The following is a 19,965-nucleotide window of genomic DNA, read 5'->3' as shown; positions in this document are numbered from 1 at the left end:
GCAGAGGCCGCCGGACGCCGGCCACCCACCAACCGCCGCGTCGCCGTCGCCGTCGCCGCCTTGGCTATCCCTCTCAGCAGGCTCTCACCTTCCGCGCCTCCGCCATGGACCATCTAATTCTAATCCCACCGGATCATTTATTTTACAGCAAAGAAATGCGAGCGAGAGCGCGAAAAAGTCCGAGGCGAGACGACCAGAACGGCGGACGCGCGCTCACCGCCGCATATAAAAAGCTGCCTTCTCCTCCTCCAGTCTCCAACCACGGCGCGAGCCCCGTCTCGCTGCGCGCCAACGCCAATTCCCCCGCCGCTCTCGCTCCCCCACTCTCCCTCTCCCTTCTCGCCGCGTACACGCGCCCGCACGCCCCCGCCCGCCCACCCCGCTCGTGCCACCTATCCCCACCCCACGATCCCGAGCCACTAAGCGTCCCCCCGCCGCCGGGCGGCCGGGCTCCCGCCGGATGGCGACGTCCCTCGCCGCCGCCTCCGCCTCCGCGCGCTTCGTCGCCGGCGGCGAGGCCTCGCCGGCGCGGCCCTGGGCGGCGGCCGCGCGCGTCCCCTGCATCACCGGGCGGCGCAGGCGGCCCGCCGCCGGCGTGCGCTGCGGAGGGGCAAGGGCGCCGGCCGGCGGGGTTTTGCCGGAGGAGGCGGAGGCGGAGGAAGGGGGCCGGTTCGTCGGGTGGTTCCGGGAGGCGTGGCCGTACATCCGGGGCCACCGAGGGAGCACCTTCGTCGTCGTCATCTCAGGGGAGGTCGTCGCCGGACCCCACCTCGACGGCATTCTGCAGGTGGCCCTCTCGAACACAGGGTTCTGGCGCTCTGCGTTTTGCTTATTTGATCTAACTTTTTACGGCAATGGGATGAGATGGAATCGGCTGGTGCCTTTCCGCTTATCAGCTTATGCGGATTTTGCGCCGTTCTGTGCTGCTGGTTGCTCTTTTCATTCAAGGAAACGGAAAAGGTGTTGCTGATTGTTACGCCAGGCAGTTTATGAACTCGATCAATTATTGTAGTTCAAAAACAGTGCAACGGTCATTTTTTAAGAAAAATTAAAAACGTCGAAGTTTAAGGGTATCAAAACTTCAGAAATGGAAATTCTGACTCTTCCCTTCCAACTTTACTGAAATAACCGATATTTCAACAATTTTGATGAGACTGAAGACTGATTTTTGTTCTGCTATTGTTTAAGTTGCATGATGCATAATTGCATATCAATTGTGCTGCCACGAGACACAATGGCACCAAAATTCATGAAAATTGCTTATTCGGGTGGGGTTTATCATTTAGGATTTTCCAGGCCTGTTTGACTCACCTACCGTTTTGTTGAAAAGATTTCAGCTTACCAATTGCACGTGTCTTCCTTGGTAGTCTTATTCTCACTTTCTGTTTCTGGCCTTCTCACCTCACCCACTCTTCCGTTGAAAACTATTGTTTTGCAAAATCTTGGATAGCTCGACCAGCTCCTTTTGCTTCTCTGGCCAATGAAAGGAAGCAATTTTTGGAAAAAGCAATAGTGAAGTTTTCTGGATATATGTTTCTTTCGTCATTCTACTTCTTCTGAAGGGGCTTCATCATTTTTCATGTGAGAGAGAGATGTTGAATTAGACATAGCTTATATGTTTCTTTCGCCATTCTATTTCTTCCAATGGGGCTTCATCATTTTTCCTGTGAGAGAGACACGCTGAATTAGACATAGTATTGTATATATACTTAGGCAGGTGAATCACTTTATGAGCTAAAGCATTGATTTACAATTATCTTAATCTACTATTATAATAACCGTTGCCTGCCAGCTACAGAGTCAGACAAAGCACTGCTAACCACTATCGCACACCTAGTTGTTCCCTAGCATGAGATGGGCTGTTCGGCTTCTACCGTGTCCCCCCTTCTGAAATTTTAATTTTATCTGCCCACTTTGTTCTCTGATTCCTTACAGTCTCCTGTGTCGCTTGTTTTCTTTCATTAAGTAATTTGTCCTATTGAGGCTATTATATACTGGCTTATATAAAACATAGAGTTGCTAAAATTATGTGGCAGAGTACCTTACGTTTTTGTAAAATAAACAGATCGCTACTGATGCATGCCTTCTTTGTTGTCTGCTTCATTGTATTTATTTTTATGTGCAGGATATATCCCTTCTTCATGGTCTTGGGATCAAATTTGTTCTCGTTCCTGGAACACATGTCCAGATTGATAAGCTCTTGGCTGAGAGAGGTTAGCTATAGCTTGGCATCTTTACTCCTGTATGAACAATTTGATATTGTGTGTTCTCTACCACAGTTTCCTTTTTTGCATGCTGCTTAAGATGATGTTTTGTAACAGTTTGATATCCTGTAAAAGTTGCTATCTACTTTGAAAGATTCTATTCCCTTTCTTTTTTTTTCTTTCTTTTTTATGTGCGTCATCCGTCATATTAATATGATACCAGATAGGGAAGTATGGTGGTGTTATGGAGGATGAACAGTACTCATGGGTAAACTTCACTGTTTTAGGTTTAAGCTTTCAATGTCTTAAATCATAAATACTATGAAAAGAGAGGTGAACATATCCATTTGCAATAATGTCTTGCATTAGCTTTGTGAATTTGCATTTTGAGATTCTACTTATGCACAGCTGTGGGGTAATTATGTGTTGCTTCATAGTGGCTGGAGAGATTACATCTGTTTGCACTATGCAATTGTTCATGATGTGTTGCAGTAATAATTCTATCCAAAATTAACATATTCTTAGGTGTTCATATATTGTTGGTGAAGCACCAAATTTAGAAGCTGTGAACTCAATTTTTAATACCATTGCAGTTCATGCTTTGTTTTTTGCACTCTTAATTAACTTGCCTCTCGAGCTTAGATTGTTTTCTTTATTTTTCTTATTTCACTTATTGTGATGCGTCTGTGGTCTCCAATGAGCTCAGTTTTGTGATTTTTTTCAGGCAAGAAGGCTAAGTATGCTGGTCGTTACCGTATTACCGATTCAGATTCATTAGAGGCTGCAATGGAGGCAGCTGGCCGAATACGGCTAACTATAGAAGCGAAGCTATCTCCTGGTCCACCAATGTTAAATCTCCGTCGACATGGGGTTAATGGCCGTTGGCACGAAATTGCTGATAATGTTGCTAGTGGAAATTTTCTTGGTGCTAAGGTTAGTTCAACTGCGCTGGTTATTTACTGCATATCATCTTCCATTTGTATGTGGGTATCACATACAGTGAATAGACAATGGGAAGAAAATATAAGTGCGGATTTTTGGTATCACTGTACCAAGAGTAGCATTTTTCAATCATATTGCTTGTAGGAGCATTGATTGATGAGACATTGGGTGTGTGGGAGAAGAGGGTTAAGGAAGGGAGGAATACTTGGGGTGCTACGGGGGTCAATTTTGAATCTAAACTTACTGTATAATGTAGTATTGTACACGCTTCAATGCTCAATTAATGTTGAACTCATACTGTTTGCATCCGTTATGTTACCTCTCAAGGACAGATAAAATGCAAACTTACTCTATGTTGCCTGCATCTCAAATGATTTGTACCTAAGTCCTGAGATGTTGAATTGATATACCTCTCTCTTCTTTGGCAGAGGCGAGGGGTTGTTGGTGGCACTGATTATGGATTCACTGGTGAAGTTAAGAAAATAGATGTTTCACGGATAAGAGAAAGGCTTGATAGAGATAGTATAGTTGTTGTGAGCAATATGGGATACTCCAGTGCAGGGGAGGTCTTAAACTGCAAGTATGCCGCTTACTCCATTCATATTTGTAGCTTTTGCTATTAATTTAGAACATATCGCAGTATATAAGTGATGCTATGCTTTACCATAAAAAATTGCCTTGTATCTTTACTCATGGCAACGCTCTTGGAAAGATGCAACGTTAGCAGTTGCGCCATTTTGATACGTGCAGGCGCTAACATCACTTTTTTTGGCTTATTTTGTAGTACATATGAAGTTGCTACAGCATGTGCTTTAGCCATAGAGGCGGACAAGCTTATTTGCATTGTCGATGGACAAATATTTGACGAGCATGGCCGAATCAATCGTTTCATGTCTATTGAGGAGGCAGATATGTTGATCAGAACACGTGCTAAGCAGAGTGAGATTGCTGCGAATTATGTTAAGGTTGTTGATGAGGAGGACATTAATCATGTCCGCAACCTCCCGATGAAACAGGATACAGAACATGGTTTGAATGGAAGGAGCCATTTTAATGGGTACACTGCATCTTTCCGGAATGGTGTGGGTTTTAATAATGGAAATGGTCTCTCTGGTGAGCAAGGGTTTGCTATTGGTGGGGAGGAGCGCTTGAGCAGGTCAAATGGTTACCTTTCAGAGTTGGCAGCAGCAGCATATGTATGCCATGTAAGTATTTAGCTTCTTACATTTTTTATTATTTAAACAATTTTGCATGCTTTACTGATTCCTGATTCTTGATTGTGTTTTGAACCCTGTGACTGTGATGTTCTGAAGTTTATTTCCCACAACAAGTTACTCCCACTTTGTCTCTAGGGCTCCAGCAATGTTCACGACAATCTCGAACTGCAGGATGCTCATATTTTCTAAAGTGCTTACGAATATGTGCATATCAACTTTGGCTGACTGAACTCATCTGTGTGTGTATAAATATTAGAGTAGAAAACCACTATCATGTGGGAGGCACCTTTCTCTTGTTGATTGATAGTTCTTTTGTGCAATTATCTAAAAATCAGTGGTATACTCACTAAAATTTTTCATTCTGAAACGTGACAAATAAAACTCTCAACTGCTAGATCTATTCAGGGGAAAGGGAAGGCAAATCAGAATTTATTCATAGTCTGCCATGTCATTATTGTAGTGCACTTGTAGCGAAAGTTAAGTATGTATACCTTTTCCATTGTCTAAAGTGTACTTGGAATATGCATTGGTGCATGGAATAAGATGTCTGCTACAATCCCTGGGTCATTATGTTCCATGATGCAACATGTGACAGTAATACATACATTCTTATCATCTGTCCTGCACATTTTCTTTTGCCCTAATATAATTTCCTCCTTTTTCTCATGTCAGGGTGGTGTCCAAAGAGTTCATATCGTGGATGGTACTGTTGGTGGATCATTGTTGTTGGAACTATTCACTAGAGATGGTGTTGGAACGATGATAGCTAGGTATAATAGAACTGTTTTTTCTATGTTAGCTGCCACTGAACATAGCAGCTTTTGTGTGTAAGCCCATATTGGTTTAATATGTGATGTACCTAGATGCAGTCTTGAGCAAGTGGTTTTTGATGTGTTTCTGTCAGCGTCACAAGAAATCGCTCCCCTAAACTCTGCTAAAAAAAATGCACGCATGGCATATCTCTTAGGGAATATATATTTCCCTTTCTAGTTCGTCTTTATTTAATTTCCCAGTCTTCTTGAGATTGGAATGCTTTAGTTCTGTGCCAAAATATATGTTAGGTCAATGGTGGGTGTGTTTTAAGGGAATCACTGGTGGATATTTGACCATATACCATATGGTGTAAAATAAGATTATGAATTATGATCGTGTTTGATGCTATATTGTAATGGTTGAAAGTGGTATATTGGCTACTCGCTGGAAAGTCAAATTTTGTTCTCCAGTTTTAGGTCTATGGGAGTTCCTAGCTGTTTATCAACATAATCTGCAAGGGCAAACAACAATAGAACATGATCCTTAATCTAAAGAATGATACTGCGTGTGATGTAGAATAGGACTTTTTGGAGTGCTTATATATCTTAAGCAGAATGTGGATGGGAATTAACAGTATTTCCTCATATTTTGCAGGGATATGTATGAAGGTACAAGAATGGCTAGAGAGGAAGATCTTTCTGGTATTAGAAAGATCATTCATCCTCTAGAAGAATCTGGTGTCCTGGTGCGCCGAACAGATAAAGAGGTCATTATTTTCTTTTATTACAAATAAAACATCGATCTGTTCATTAGTGCTGCGTCTTTCTTTCAGTCTAGCATTTTATGCAACTGAACAGAAAATTCTCTCTTTTCCTTAGCTTCTTGAAGCATTGACGTCATTCATCGTCGTGGAAAGAGATGGTTCGATCATAGCGTGTGCTGCTCTCTTTCCTTATCTTGAGGATAAATCCGGAGAAGTTGCTGCTATTGCTGTCTCTGAAGAATGTCGAGGACAAGGCCAAGGAGACAAGTTGCTTGGTATGACTGCAGTTTAGCATATTTCTGTTCTTTTGTTGAATTAACATCACATGCCACATCGGTTCAAGGTAGATAGGTTTTGCACAATAAGTATTTAGAAACTGGTTACTGTGATGGGACAGAGTTAAGACTGGGCCGTATTGGTGGCTAGGCTGACAAATTTTTTGTTGTGGTTTATCCTGGGTTGTGTATGATAGTGATTATTTGATATTTCCAACATTTAATTTCTAAATAACACAAGAAAACATCAAGGAACAAAAACCAAGTTTGTCAGGTACGATTGATCAAATATTCAAATACTTACCCATGGTGATACTGTTTTTGCAGATTACGTTGAGAAGAAGGCTTTATCCCTTGGACTGGAGAAATTATTCTTGCTTACTACACGGACAGCTGATTGGTATGTACTTGTTCTAGTAGTTATGAGAGTTTTATATGTTATCAAAGATAGTAAGAAGAGGCGTTTGATCTTGCATGTTTTATTTAGATACTGAAACCTAGCGAATCTCAATGCATCATTAGGAAGTAGAAACTGCAATGCCTTCATCTGGTGGGGCAAAACCACATCTTGTCTTCACCTTGCGCACAGTGAATGTTGAGAAAATAACAATCCACAGTTCCAACCCAAATTGTTTCTCACTTAGCCAGATAAAAGAATGTTGCTTATTTTGTCTGGATCTCCCGCAGGTTTGTTCGTCGCGGCTTCAAGGAGTGCTCCATTGAATCGCTGCCAGCAGTGAGGAGAAAACGAATTGACCTTTCGCGTGGGTCGAAATACTACATGAAGCGGCTCCAGGTTGCAGAGATTGGGCTTATGGCTGTCAACGGGTTTGCCATGAGATGATTCAATGCTAGTTTACAGATCTAGTTGCTGCACACGAGGGTTGTTTGATGACCCCTGCAGCGCTTGTACATTGTAGAACTGTGTTTATGCAAGTAAATATTCGATGTATTTGCATAAAAAGGGTAAATAATCGATGTGACGGTTGTTTCTTGAGTAGGAGCTGCCACTGGGGTTGGTATAGTGTAATCTTTGGCTGGCTAATAGCTTTGAGCCAGTTGTGTTGTTGTACTGTGACCGATTCCCCTTCTCCACCGTTTTTTTCACCGGGCGAAATGGAGTTAGCTAGTCTTGTACTCTTGTAAACTATTCTTCTTCACCAGTTCACCAAGTGCTATTTCAAAGTTAAAACAAACCGAAAACTTCAAATTCCAACCTAGGAGGTGGAGGTCAAGCCCAGGTCCTCCCCGGACCGGCTGACCTCTAGTTCATCATTCCGTGGTCTGGATTGCGGTAATCCTTGTGTTTGCTTAGCTGCTAGTATTAGTATAGGTAGCTAGTTCCTCAGGTAGTGAGTTTTCTCGGACTGCAAGCTTGAGTCGAGTCTTTGCCTTAGGAGTAGTCCCTCCATCCAAAATAATCGTTCATCTAGCAAATTTTAGACACCTTATTAGTTATAAGAAATGACGTTGTTATCCCTAATTACTTATATTAATTATGATTGAAAGCCACGTTGTCTATTTGTTTTTATGGATCTTGAATGAATCCATATACATTGGAATAAAAAAAACATTAATTGAGTGTATGATTGTCTCCACGTTTCTCCATACGCTTTTTGTTGATGTGAGTGTTGTTTTAATTAGATGAGGCTCGTTAGAACCTAAAAGAACAACTTTTCAGGATAATTTAAATTTGAATGCTAAAAAAACACTTACTTTAGGATGAAGGGAGTAAGTTTGTATGTCTGGCTTCCAACTACAAGTAAAAGGCTACTTATGCAACTCAAAATCAGACTCTCATCTTAGCTTTATAGAAACAAATCATCTAGCAGATCTTCAGTTCTATGCTATTTCCCCCAACATTTGTATCAGTCTTTGTTGAAATCCATGTCGCCAGTTCTGTCTTGGAGCCAAGCTACGGACCTATACGTAGGGCGGTAGGCATATCGCCACCATTCCCCTTCCACGTCATGGTGTGGGAGGCGTGGGATGAACCAGACGTGGTCATCCATTGCGTGGTAAAGGAGCAGGTGACCGGTACGTCGTTCCCTCAGCTGACACGCGACAACTACGAGGATTGGAGTCTCCTGGTAAAGGGTGAAGCTGGACGCTCGTGGCCCTTGGGACGCGGTTGAGCACAGCGATGCTCATCACCAAGAGGATCGCATGGCGCTTGACGTCATTCTGTGTGGGAAGTGATAAATCCATTCACGTCGGTTCTTACTACACCCGCAAGACAATCCTGCAGCGTCTGCGCAGGTAGTGGGAGCTGCTCTCCTTCCACAATGGCGAGCATGTGAACAACTTCATGCTTCGCCTTTCTGCCTGATAAGTTCACTAAACATCGATGACACCATCAACAAGCAACGTGCTATTGAGAAGCTGCTACGCATTGTCCCAACAAGTACTCGCAGATGTCGATCGAAACTCCGCTTGACATGGTGGAGCTTACGATCGAGGAGGAAATCCTCGTGGTTTGCTTATCTACTGGTATTAGCATAGGCAGCTAATTTCTAGGTATTAAGTTTCTTTGGGCTGCAAGCTTGAGTCAAGTCTTTCTCTCGGTGTGTCAAAGTTAAGTCAAGTCTTTGCCTTAAGGAATAATTTATTATAGCTGGTTTCTAGTATATCTTTCAGCTATAAATAAGAGGCTAAGGTCAGAGTGCACAGTTTTCAAGACTAAGAACTTGATAACTATGCTTACTTGGTGTCATGGGGATGAAACTTCTTTTCCCATCTGATGAAACTTCTCCTTCTCTTTCCTAATAATGATCTTGCCAAGTGATGTGGTATAAATTTTAATGCTCATAAAACTTTCCATTAAGACCGGCTTAAAGCCACCAACAAGAGTAGCTCATTGTAAGGGTCAGTTTGGCAGGGCTCCGGCTCCTCCTAAAACGGCTCCGGCTCTGGCTCCTCTAGTGGAGCAGCTTCTCTGGTGTAGATGGAGCTGTTTTGGAAAGTGTTTGGCAAAACAACTTCTCCTGTATTTTTAGGAATGGACGTAAGAGGTCAAATGTCCTATATGCCCTTGGATATATATTTTTTAATAGATGAATTGAATATTTAATATTAGTTTATAATTTAAGTCCATTTGAATTAAAAAATAAATGAAAAGGGACTCCTCTCTCCTTTTCTTTTTTTTCCTTCACCTTTTCTTTTTTTTCTCTATTTTCCTTCTCCTTTTCTTTTTTCTCCACGTTCTCCATCTGCCTTATCTTCCCGTCTCCTCTGGGCTTCCGCCGCCCTTCTCTCCATCGCCTAGCTCCTCGTCGCCGCGCTGCCTAGCTCCCCCCCCCGGTCGTCGCGCTGCCCCGCGCCCCGCCGCCCAGCTCCCCATCGCCGCGCAGCCTCAGGTCGCTGCCGCCGCGCCATCGAGCCTCCGCCCGGAAGCACGTCGTCGCCGGCAGCACAACGGCCCCGCCGGGCCAAGCTCCTCTACCCACGCTCCTGCTCATCCGCTGAGTCGCCGTCTACCTGCTGCGCTCACCGTTGGCCGACCGCCGCCGGCCTAGATGCGGCGCCTCCGCCGCCCCCAACCCCCGGATCGAGGTCAGCCACGGTCGATCCGCTAGTTTCCCCGCCCAGAGCACCTTCCTGCGCGCCACCGGAGCTGGTCCATGGCGCCGCCGTCCCTACTGCGAGGCGAGGCGATGTGAGGACAGAGGGAGAGGCGATACTCTTCTGGTTGCGGTGGCAATTTGAACGTAATATTGGCCAACTTGAGGGGCACTTTCCTAACCGCTGGCTGGGCGTGCGGGAGGAAGCCGCCGGAACCAAAAAAAAACCGGCTTCGTCTCCTACGTGTAAAAACAGCTCCGACTCCGGATGGCTTCTTCACAGGAGCCATTTCATTTTCCCCCTTTAGCTTGGCTCCACCAAAAAGAGCTCTAGCAAAGGGGCCGTAACTCAAAATCGGCAGTCCCAAATTAGCAAGCAAAGCTTCACTTCTGTGCTGCTTTTCCCAGCATGGATCGGGTCCGGTGATCCTCTGTTCTCCAGATGCCAACCACCAGATGTAACGGGCGAACAACCCCTATTAAAAAGCTAGGACCATTAACAAAATAAGGCCTCGCTAGGCTCAACGGCCGAGCAGGTCAAGTCGTCTGCAGGAGTGTCAGGCAATCCCCACGATCTTTCTCAAGGACCAAGTTGCAATTCTCAAAGCAGAGGGGCCGCTATCGTTGCTGTCGCTACTATCGCCAAGTTGCTAGGCACTTGCCTTGCCATTTCCATGTCACTACCATGACATCGATCTTTACAATTTTAGCGTGACAGGAATCACAGGATGGCGGACATCATTGTGACAACTAGGCGCTGATCATGTGTGCTTTTAAATTAAATTCATTACTACAGAATAATTCAGGGGGTCGCTGCATTAGTTTCTGGACAGGTCAAACACGCGCTAACTTGGATCTGTATAGATGTCCTCTATGGAATGCTGAAATTTCAAGGGAAATCCCTTCAAGAAAACAAGAAATTTCAAGAAAAATTTCAGCAGCGTTCTTTAACTGGATCATGGACTGGACGACTCGTGTATAACATCCAATAGAAACGAGCAGTTCCCAATTTCCCATGAACTCATCTAGTTGGACCTGGATGTCTAATGAATGTTTTTCTTTCAGGCCTTTTGTGTTGGGAAAAAGCATCATTTTTTTCATCTATATCCCATAGCTAAGCTTGGGATAGCCAACAAATGCACCAATGTCTTCAGCTTGAAAAGACAAGAAATGAAGGGGAAAAAAAAGGAGAAAAACAGAGGAGCGTACTTTTCAGTGATGAAAAATAAAAGATTATAGACACATCCCACATGCAAGACAATGCCTTGGAGCAAAATGCGATGACTCCAGAGATTAAATTATCTCACAATGCTAGCTAGACCAAGGATTCCACTGGTGACATAAACTTCATCATACCACTAAGTACACCAATCATCTCAACACAGAAACAGATCGATAAGAGGACCAGAGATATGCGATTTGCATAGGCGCTGCTGTAATCTTCTTAGATAGGAAGCAGCTTAACGAGCCAATCTTGATTATATCAAGCACACGCAGCGAGGAAGTTGTGCATAGCGAAGAACTCAGAAGCAGGCCTCCAACAGGCAGCAGCAGCAAAGGGCGGCCAAGCTGTCGAAACAGATCAAAGAATTCCATCAGGAAATTGCAACAATAGTCATAAAGTAATAGGCATTTTGCTGCTACAAAATTGACAAAAAGAATGTCTAGTTTCTTGCTTAGGTGGACAACAAAAACAAAGAGAGCTGTGTAGTACAACAATCCAAATGCATATAAATTGAGCGTATGACCAATCAGTATTCATCTGCATAATCCGGCGGTGTTGAGATTTCTCGGTTGGCATGATACCACAATACACCAATCATCTCAACAGAGAAACAAATCATGACTTCCATAGACCACAGTGCATCAGCGTTCACCGGAAATATTTCCCGGCTGGCACTGGCAGTATAAGTTAGAAAAAGGAATCAGACCAAAGAGACTATCTCCAGAATGATCCTTCGATTCCATCGGTTTCTCGGGGAATAGTTACCTACCTTCTTCTAACCCAAGCGGCAAACACAACGCAGTTGTCTCGCAACGAGAAAAACACTGATCTGGCGGTGTTGATATTTCTCGGTTGGCATGATACCACAGTACACCAATCATCTCAACAGAGAAACACTGATCATGAGTTCCATAGTGCATCACCGTTCACCGGAAATATTTCTCGGCTGGCACTGGCAGTATAAGTTAGAAAAAGGAATCAGACCAAAGAGATGATCTCCAGAATGATCCTTTGATTCCATCGGTTTAGTTACCTTGTTCTAACCCAAGCGGCAAACACAACGTAGTAACTGTCTCGCAACGAGAACATCGTTAATAATTAAGTAAACAACGACGTGCTGGCAGGTTTCGCAGAAATGCAGCAAGTGTTGTCAACCTTTTAAGATGCAGCTGTAACAAATCGTTTTTATCAATCGCCTACAGTCCTTTTGCAGCTATAATCAATATGCAGCGCATCAGCTCGGAAGAAATCAGCCAAATTGAAACTTAGAAATTTGTATGAGGCGCTTCAGATAGAAGGTCAACTTCGAGTAACGAGACACACTGACCAAAAGCCAAGCTGGAAAGGCCGGGCCAACCCAACCCAAAAGATATTTTTTTCGCAGGAGAGGCGTCGTGGGCGGAGTGGGGACCACGCGTCAGGCTTTTGGAGGACCGGGGCGCGGTCAGCTCACGGGCGCGGGGAAGCCGGGCCCGCCACCACGTCCACCCAACCGCTCGCCGATTGGCGCTGGCCAACTACACCCAGGCCTACGCCACACGATTAACTCCCCCACCCACTAGCGCCGCCGGCGGAGGCGCCGTCTCCGGCGAACGTTTCCACCGGTATTTCGAGACGGCGAACACGAATTGTACTACTCGGATCTGGGTACGCATGGGACGTCGAGTGATGATAGAGAGAGGATTGAAAGGGGAGGCGGCGCACGTACCATCCCTCCATGAAGGAGGGCCCTCCGCTGCCCTGCGGCCGCTGCGGCGGCGGCGGCTGCGCGTAGGGCGGCGGGTAGCCCTGCTGCGGGTACCCCTGCTGCGGTGGATACCCCTGCTGCGGCGGGTAGCCCTGCGGTGGGTAGCCCTGCGCCGGCGGTGGGTAGCCCGCGGGCGGGTAGCCCGCCGGCGGGTACCCGTCCTTCCCGGGGTACCCTGCGAGATCCAAGAGAGGAGACGCAGACGTCAGGTGGATGGAACAGTGGAGCACGAGAGATGTAATTAGCCGGCGATCGAGATACGGACCTTGCGGCGGAGGCACGCCGACGGGCGGCTGCTGCTGGCCGTAGTAGCTCATCGCGGCGGCGGGAGGCGGAGGCAGGGTTTGGGTGGTGAGTGGTGTTGAGGGCGGCGCGGCGCTGGGTGTGGGCGGGCGCGGACGCGGACCGGCGGTTAGTTATTATATAGATAGACGAGACGAGATTACAGGCAGGCGGGCAGAGAGGCAAGAGCTGCTACCTGCCAGAGCGGAGGGGGCAGTTGTGCCTCCAGCGGCCGGTAGGACCAGACCAGGAGCGTGTCGGATCGGAACCGCGTGGGGTTTGGGCTGGCTTTGCCTTTGCTGCCTGCAGCCTGGGTCCGCGCCGCTGCGGATGCGATGTAGCCGTTTGGCCGACGACGAAGCAGCGAGTGTGCCGTTGAGCTAGCCAGATGGACACACACGACGAAGCGTCCCTAAGCCGGCTAAGGCTGTGTTTGGCTGAACACAATACAATACAGATGGGATGCTTCCGTTCCATTTTTTTTTGGGATGGGATCGATTCGCTCATGTATTTTGTTTGGTTGAAGAATCTGCGGGACCAACGCCGTTTTCTGCTTCTGTTAGCCACCTTTAGTGGGATCCACCTGTCGTACTAACGAGCGCTTCTTCCTCCTCCCCCTCAGTCCCGATGGGCAAACTTGTCGGCCAGGGAGCTCGTCCCTCCGGCACTGGGGCACGGCCGTGCCGCCGGGGGAGCTCGCCCCCGCCGACCTCGGGCTCTGCTGCGCCGCCGGGGGAGCTCGTCCCCACGGCCCTGGGGCTCTGCCGCAGTGCCGGGGGAGCTCGCCCCGGCCGGCCTCGGGCTCCGTCGCGCCGGCTCCTCCCCGCCGCCCCTCAGGCCGGCTCTCCTCTCCGGCGGATCCTCCCCGCCACCCCCAGGCAGGCTCTTCCCGCCGGCGGCCTTCCCCGCGCCGCCATGGGCTCCCCCGTCGATGCTCTTGGCCGCGCTGCCACCAAGCGGCCTCGAGACGGAGGGTGACGGTGCGAGACGGGAACGAAGTGGATGCCCCCAATCCGCTGGTTTCGGAGGGATGGGGCATCTGATGAGCATATTTCCTGCCTCCCAAACCGCTGATTTTGGAGGGACACGAGCATCCAACATCTGATGAGCATATTTTTTTATTAAGATGGTTCCATCCTGGGTGTTTCTGAACCAATTATGGGACGAAGTAGGCTCGTCTCATCCCATCCCACTACATTATCGGAACCAAACACGCCTTAAAATCTCGAGTCCAGGCTACAGTACACTTGTGATCGTTGTCGTCGTCAGATTTCTGCCAAAAATATCTCAGTTTCAACTGGTTACCATGCATGCCTAAACAAATGAGTTACATGACTAATCAAACGAGAGTGAAGAGTCGCATGCCAACTGACCTGTAGCACTTTCGAAAACTCTGGATACTTAGTCTTACAATTTTTCACACATTGCTACTATATGGATCGTGTTTTTTCTTTCATGTACTGATACATGAAACTAGGATTGCAACGAGAGGAGAGCCATGTAAATTATATCATGCATATTTCTTACAAATTAGAGGTAAATAAAATAAACTCAAATAAGTTTTTCATGCAAACCAGTTGAAGTACAGAGGAAAAAATTTTAGCAATTTTTTGGGAGGGAGCAAGGGCCCTTGCCATCCCCTCCCTAGCTCCGTCCCTAGTGACCCTAACCACCTAGTGGGTTTAGAGCCTCAAACACTAAAAGTCTAGTCCACCCACGGGACGGTCACACGTGTATAATACTAGCTCTTCTGGTGCTTTAACTATCGCTCTGTTAATTTAAAGGTGCTCCGGCTAGCAAGACTTTTGAGCTAGTATAATTTATGTTGGAATCACAATATGATAACAAAAGAGTACGGCACTACAAATCCACACGACGATACTACATAGAATCAATGGTTTTACTTGTACCGCTGGAAATTGGATAAGTCACAGATATTATCTTTAATTGGCCGGCCAAGTGTGCCAGGAATGGAAGAATAACTAGGAAAATGTGCTGCTGAAAACGCCGCAGGGTTATATTTGGACATCACTGGAATACATTCGTGATACCGGTACCCTTTGCCATGTTGGGTCTTGCCGAGCGAGCCAGCAGTGCAGCATCGGCCAAGATCCCAAGCACGTGGAGCACACCTCCATGAATGTTGTTAAGATAGGAGATTAGGAGTTGATGTCTTCCGACAGGTAGCGCGTACCGCGAGCACCGGTCGCGATACTGAACATGTTGATTGATACCCAAACTAGAGGTCAATGCCATGTTTTCAAGCGGCACATATGATCTTTTTTATACCTGAGGTAATCACTTTACTGTACTGCTTTTATGTCCTGTACATGTGAGGCAAATCAAAACAGTTACATTACACAGATTTTCTACCTTTACTTATTTGCAGCCACTGATTAATGTTCAGCGATCCTATGACACTACACCAGTCCTTCACGATGGCTTGAGACTTTACAAGTGCAGGCTTCTGCCCGGAATTTGTGTGCCCCCGCATCGGCGCAGCAGCCGCTCTATACACTAAGCTTGGGCCGGTAATCTGCATCGGCAAATTTCTTTGTGATGGAATCGACACACGCCATTCTTATTCTTTCAGGTGTCGCCGGGTTGTCCAGCGGGAACCATTCCGAGTGGCCCTCATCAGCCCTCGCAGCAAAGATCGCGTCCTTTATCGCAAACAGGACAGCGGAGCCCAGGAAAAACGGCGGCTCTCCTACGGCTTTGGAAGAATGAATGACCTTTGGATTTGGTGCCCCCTGCAACGAAAGAAGTAACGATGCATCAATTGGAAGAAATGGCCATAGTGAAGACAAAAGCAGGCCACTCGTTCACTCCACATAGACAAGAAAAAACAGTGTAATTCAAAGGCTGTCAAAATAGCAGCAGATCAGTTTCCTCTCTGTGTTTGTAGGCCACTAAGGAAATTTCTTGATGTCTATACCAGCTCAGACTATATAAATCAAGTTCTAAATATGGGAAAGACAACAACACAAACATAATCTTCCATATAGCTAACCTATGACAACTGGAGGGGTAGAACTGGACAACCATCCTGCCAGGTACCAATTTCTTTTCTTCATAATAGAGAACTTCCAAACATTCATAGTAAAAAGAAGTTATTCCAAACATACTCCATTGACATTCCATTTAAAGCAGAGCAGGAAAGGATGGATGTCCAGATTTATTTTATACAAGATTTTATTTGCAGTATTTTTTTCTGAGAATGTCATGGTATTTCTGTAGAAGTATTTGCAGACAACACTTTAAATTAGCATTTTTGCCATTGATTATTAACTTCTTCAATAAGGTTTGATTCTTTTCGCCCGGAAATAGAAAAAACACCGCAAAATAGAGAAACGCCAACAGGCAATAATTTGCAAAATAAGTAATATATTTACCTTTAGCAGTGAAACCTTGAAGTTCAGAGGTATGTCATTTACAGAAGGTATTTTGTAAGCGCCAGGTCCACAGGTGAAGAGGTGCCCAGGTCGAATCCACTTGTGGTTATTATCACCCCATTTTAGCTCTTCCATAGCTACCCAACCCAAACCTTGGATGAAAGCTCCTTCAATCTGAAAGATGCAATGGTAAGTTACAGAGGCGACAAAAAGTAAATGTATGGTAGAAACTTCTCCACAATACTACTGTGACAGCAAACATTTCCTCCATTCAGAACATACCTGGCCGATATCAATTGCTGGATTGATTGAAAAGCCGAGGTCCATAACAATATCAGCTGTCCTTGTGTGAAAATCCCCAGTTAGTGTGTCAATCTCAACTTCTGCAAAAGCAGCCCCATAGGTGAAATAAAGGAATGGGGTTCCCTTGCCATTCGTCCAGTCAAACCCAATATCAGGTGTGGCATAAAATCCATGAGCAGAGAGATCCACGCGTTCCATGTAGCATGTCTGAGCCAACTGGAAAATATAAGGCAACACTAAAGTTAATTCAAACCATAAATTTATGGATCAGCTTTCTCGAAAAGGATAATTTAGTTCTATTTTCCTATATGGTTATACAGAAACAGGAGTTTAGAGGTAACAAGAACGAAATGTAGAAACAGGTAAGCTGTAGCAACCAGATCAACTGATGCAAAATAAGACATTGTTTTCGTGTTTGGTCACTATTACAAAAGGAGAACGAGCTTGATGGCCTACAAGTGATTATCTATAAATTTATAAATCCAAAAATACCACGAGGGGGAAGATGACATGATTGCTGCTTATCCTGAATTCCTGATGATAGAGCAACTGAGCACCGCAAGCAAACACATGGACTGTACAGTGCAATTCTGAAAGTGGTAACTGTGAAGCAAGAATGATATTTGAGAAGACAGCTGTACACACTACACCAGGGAAGCACCTTTATCTACCAAGTACCCATCATACCGTTAAATATAGTGTGTGGACATGTACTCCCTCTGCATCTTATAAAGTTTGTAACATTTACTGACATTTAATTGCGAAAAAATTCTTATAATTATGTTTGTATCTGAAAGTAATTATGCTATTACGATTCTTTATTTTTCAACAATATATTATGAAAGAAGTTAACAGTCAAGTTCAAAGTCTGGAGTCCTTGCCCAAAAAAAACTGCCTTAACATTAAGCAAATTATGTAGGTAAGCATAATTCTCGGGTCAAACACATTATGCAACACACCTATGTTATTACTACAGTTACAAAATAAATAGAATTTTCTGGAAGACAAAATGTAGCAGCAAATTGGAAGTCTTCACTTGGCTGCTATTCATAGAAAGGTTGAATACCAAGAAGGAAATTTTTTTGCCAACGATGGTAACAACTATGATCGCTTTCTGTGTACAACACACTGAGAAACATCTTTCCAACTCTTGGCTGCTGATTTATACCAACAGCTGGGAATACATTGGAAACTTTACTTCGGTTTTTTTCAGCATCATAGAGAGGGCAACGCACAACAGCTCTATAGCAGCCTTCATGGAAATTTTCATCGTAGCAGCATGAACATTGGGAAACAGGGACATCATCTAGACTGGTTTCACGAATTTTCATTCTTGCAAAAATGGCCCAGTTTCCAGGCCTGGAAGACTAGTTTCACAAATGATGTTACTCCAAGTGTATAGATTCAGCAAGACTCAAAACTGATTCTAGCATGCCTTGACTCCCTTAGGCCCCCCCCCCCCCCCCCCTACTCAGTCTATACATTGTTTTCTTTTAGTAATATACTCAGTAAACACAGGGACAGCTGCCGACCCTATGGCATGGTTCAATCTCACATTCTCACCTGTCAGATCGGCACCGGAGGGCTGAGATTGAGCCACGTCACCCCAGTCCTCCAGGACCGATCTGATGGCTGAGATTGAGCTACACCATAGGGTGAGCACACTCATAAAATTCACTCTTCTTTTCTCTTGTTTCCTTTTTGGACTTACCTGCTGTACAATTTTTGTGTTTAGTTTTTTATATATCTACCATAGGGTGGGTACTATATAGGGTTAGAAAAAACAGAAGTCACAAGAAATACGAGATGATCCAGATCCAAGAACAAGGGAAAACTAACAAATTCCTAATACTAGCTTCTCACTAATTCTAAATCGAGTTGACAGCCAATGTGAGTCCTGTGGAGCTGTTAGCCCCCAACTAACTGGTCAACAAGTCATACCCAAGGAAGATCATAATTATCCACTTAATCTGTGCAAGGAAAACAAAGCATGGTATCCTATTCCGAATCTGTGCAAGGAAAATAAAGCATGGGACAGAAAGCACTTTCATGCTCTGCTATACCAGAGAACCAACAAGTGACCAAAGGTTAGGCTATTATATGTGCTTACACTCCACTATACACTTGATGGTTTACCAGCCATTGACACATGCACTGCATACCTTGCTATTGAGTAACCAGCCTAAGATACCACGAAAATGACCTCATTCTACATATGCAAATACTAAGAGCATGTAAGAAAAAGATTGCCGAAAACTTGAAATAGATAACTTGATCATCCTAACATCCCATCAGTTAACACTCAGTTACATACACACAATACCATAAAGAACATATTGTACAGATCAGAGTGCTGTGAGCTCATGATGAAATGATGGCTCAATCCTTGAAATAGCATAAGAAGCTAGCAAAGATGAAGCGTGAAAACGAACTTATAATTACCACAGTTCAATGATGGTCCCTATTCATATTAGAATAAAAATGTGGTATATCTACTTAAGACAGGATAAGACATGACAGTACCTCAGCAAAGGAGTTGTGGGTTCCCCTGCTAGCAATGGGTTCCATCCGAGCCTTGATTTGCTGACAGGCATCCAAAACTGCAGCTCCATACAAATCTGAACTGGCAGAGGCTGCTGTAGGTGATGCATTTGGAACCTGAATGTGTGAAATGCATCAGTGATAACCCCATTTTTCTTAGCAAGTGGTACAATGTATAAAGAAAGAAATTAAAGGGGATTAGATCCATGTGGTAAGCCTCACCTTATCAGTACTTGTCTCTGAGATAAATACAGAGCTGAGAGGGATATTGAATGACGAAGCAGCAACTTGGGCAACCTTAGTATGCAAACCCTGTCCCATCTCAACCCCACCATGTGTTACCAAGACAGTGCCATCAGTGTAAACTTGAACAAGTGCACCAGCCTGCATTGTTAACCCACCAAACTTATGTTAGATAGGTAATGATGATGAAATAAAGAATTAAAATCAATGGCATATCTAGTAACTGCTTCTTTGATAGTTTTAGAAGAAATATATGATATTCAAATATGGGTTCCAACAAAATTGGGGCAGTACTGGAGAATAATACAGCAAATAAATAAGAGAACCATCAGAATGCAAATCCACACTAATTAAGTTCAGTGCTATTTGATTAGCAGAATGCAAATAATTTGCTAAGTTGGACAGTCTCCAAGCCTGATTCGGAGCGACATAAGTACTTAACATAGCCAAATCAAATAAGAAACATATAACCAGGGAAACTTTTATTTTGAGGGTGGGTGGGTGGGGGGGGGGGG

The 19,965-nt window shown here is 44.9% G+C and overlaps 3 protein-coding genes across 3 annotated transcripts in view; 1 reads left to right on the top strand and 2 right to left on the bottom strand.

Annotated features, from left to right (window-relative positions):
* Positions 1-270: 270 nt before the first annotated feature.
* Positions 271-7,304, top strand: LOC101786322 (probable amino-acid acetyltransferase NAGS2, chloroplastic). The gene is made up of 10 exons (XM_022823278.1): positions 271-787; positions 2,126-2,213; positions 2,929-3,137; positions 3,575-3,726; positions 3,931-4,351; positions 5,036-5,133; positions 5,771-5,882; positions 5,995-6,154; positions 6,482-6,554; positions 6,842-7,304. Exons 1-10 carry the CDS (start codon positions 461-463, stop codon positions 6,996-6,998), a joined length of 1,797 nt encoding a protein of 598 aa, XP_022679013.1. The 5' UTR covers positions 271-460; the 3' UTR covers positions 6,999-7,304.
* A 3,596-nt stretch (positions 7,305-10,900) lies between these two features.
* LOC101785914 (cysteine-rich and transmembrane domain-containing protein WIH2) lies at positions 10,901-13,189 on the bottom strand. Its single transcript, XM_004983860.3, has 3 exons — positions 12,952-13,189; positions 12,648-12,861; positions 10,901-11,283 (listed from the first exon to the last, which is right to left on the bottom strand). The coding sequence occupies exons 1-3, from the start codon at positions 13,001-13,003 to the stop codon at positions 11,238-11,240; spliced, it is 312 nt and encodes a 103-aa protein (XP_004983917.1). The 5' UTR covers positions 13,004-13,189; the 3' UTR covers positions 10,901-11,237.
* Positions 13,190-15,208: 2,019 nt separating this feature from the next.
* LOC101785503 (xanthine dehydrogenase) overlaps positions 15,209-19,965 on the bottom strand; it is a 15,295-nt gene continuing 10,538 nt past the window's right edge. Inside the window, exons 10-14 of the mRNA XM_004983859.4 lie at positions 19,430-19,591; positions 19,190-19,324; positions 16,646-16,882; positions 16,364-16,537; positions 15,209-15,721 (exon numbers count right to left, since the gene is read on the bottom strand). Coding sequence (XP_004983916.1) covers positions 15,479-15,721; positions 16,364-16,537; positions 16,646-16,882; positions 19,190-19,324; positions 19,430-19,591 — 951 coding nt within the window. The 3' untranslated portion in view covers positions 15,209-15,478. The remainder of the gene's footprint in view (positions 15,722-16,363; positions 16,538-16,645; positions 16,883-19,189; positions 19,325-19,429; positions 19,592-19,965) is intronic.

This window comes from Setaria italica, chromosome IX (genome assembly GCF_000263155.2).
Source record: "Setaria italica strain Yugu1 chromosome IX, Setaria_italica_v2.0, whole genome shotgun sequence".
In the NCBI taxonomy this organism is placed as follows: Eukaryota; Viridiplantae; Streptophyta; class Magnoliopsida; order Poales; family Poaceae; genus Setaria; species Setaria italica.
Note: the sequence above shows the minus strand (reverse complement) of the source record. Positions and strands in the feature narration are given on the sequence as shown.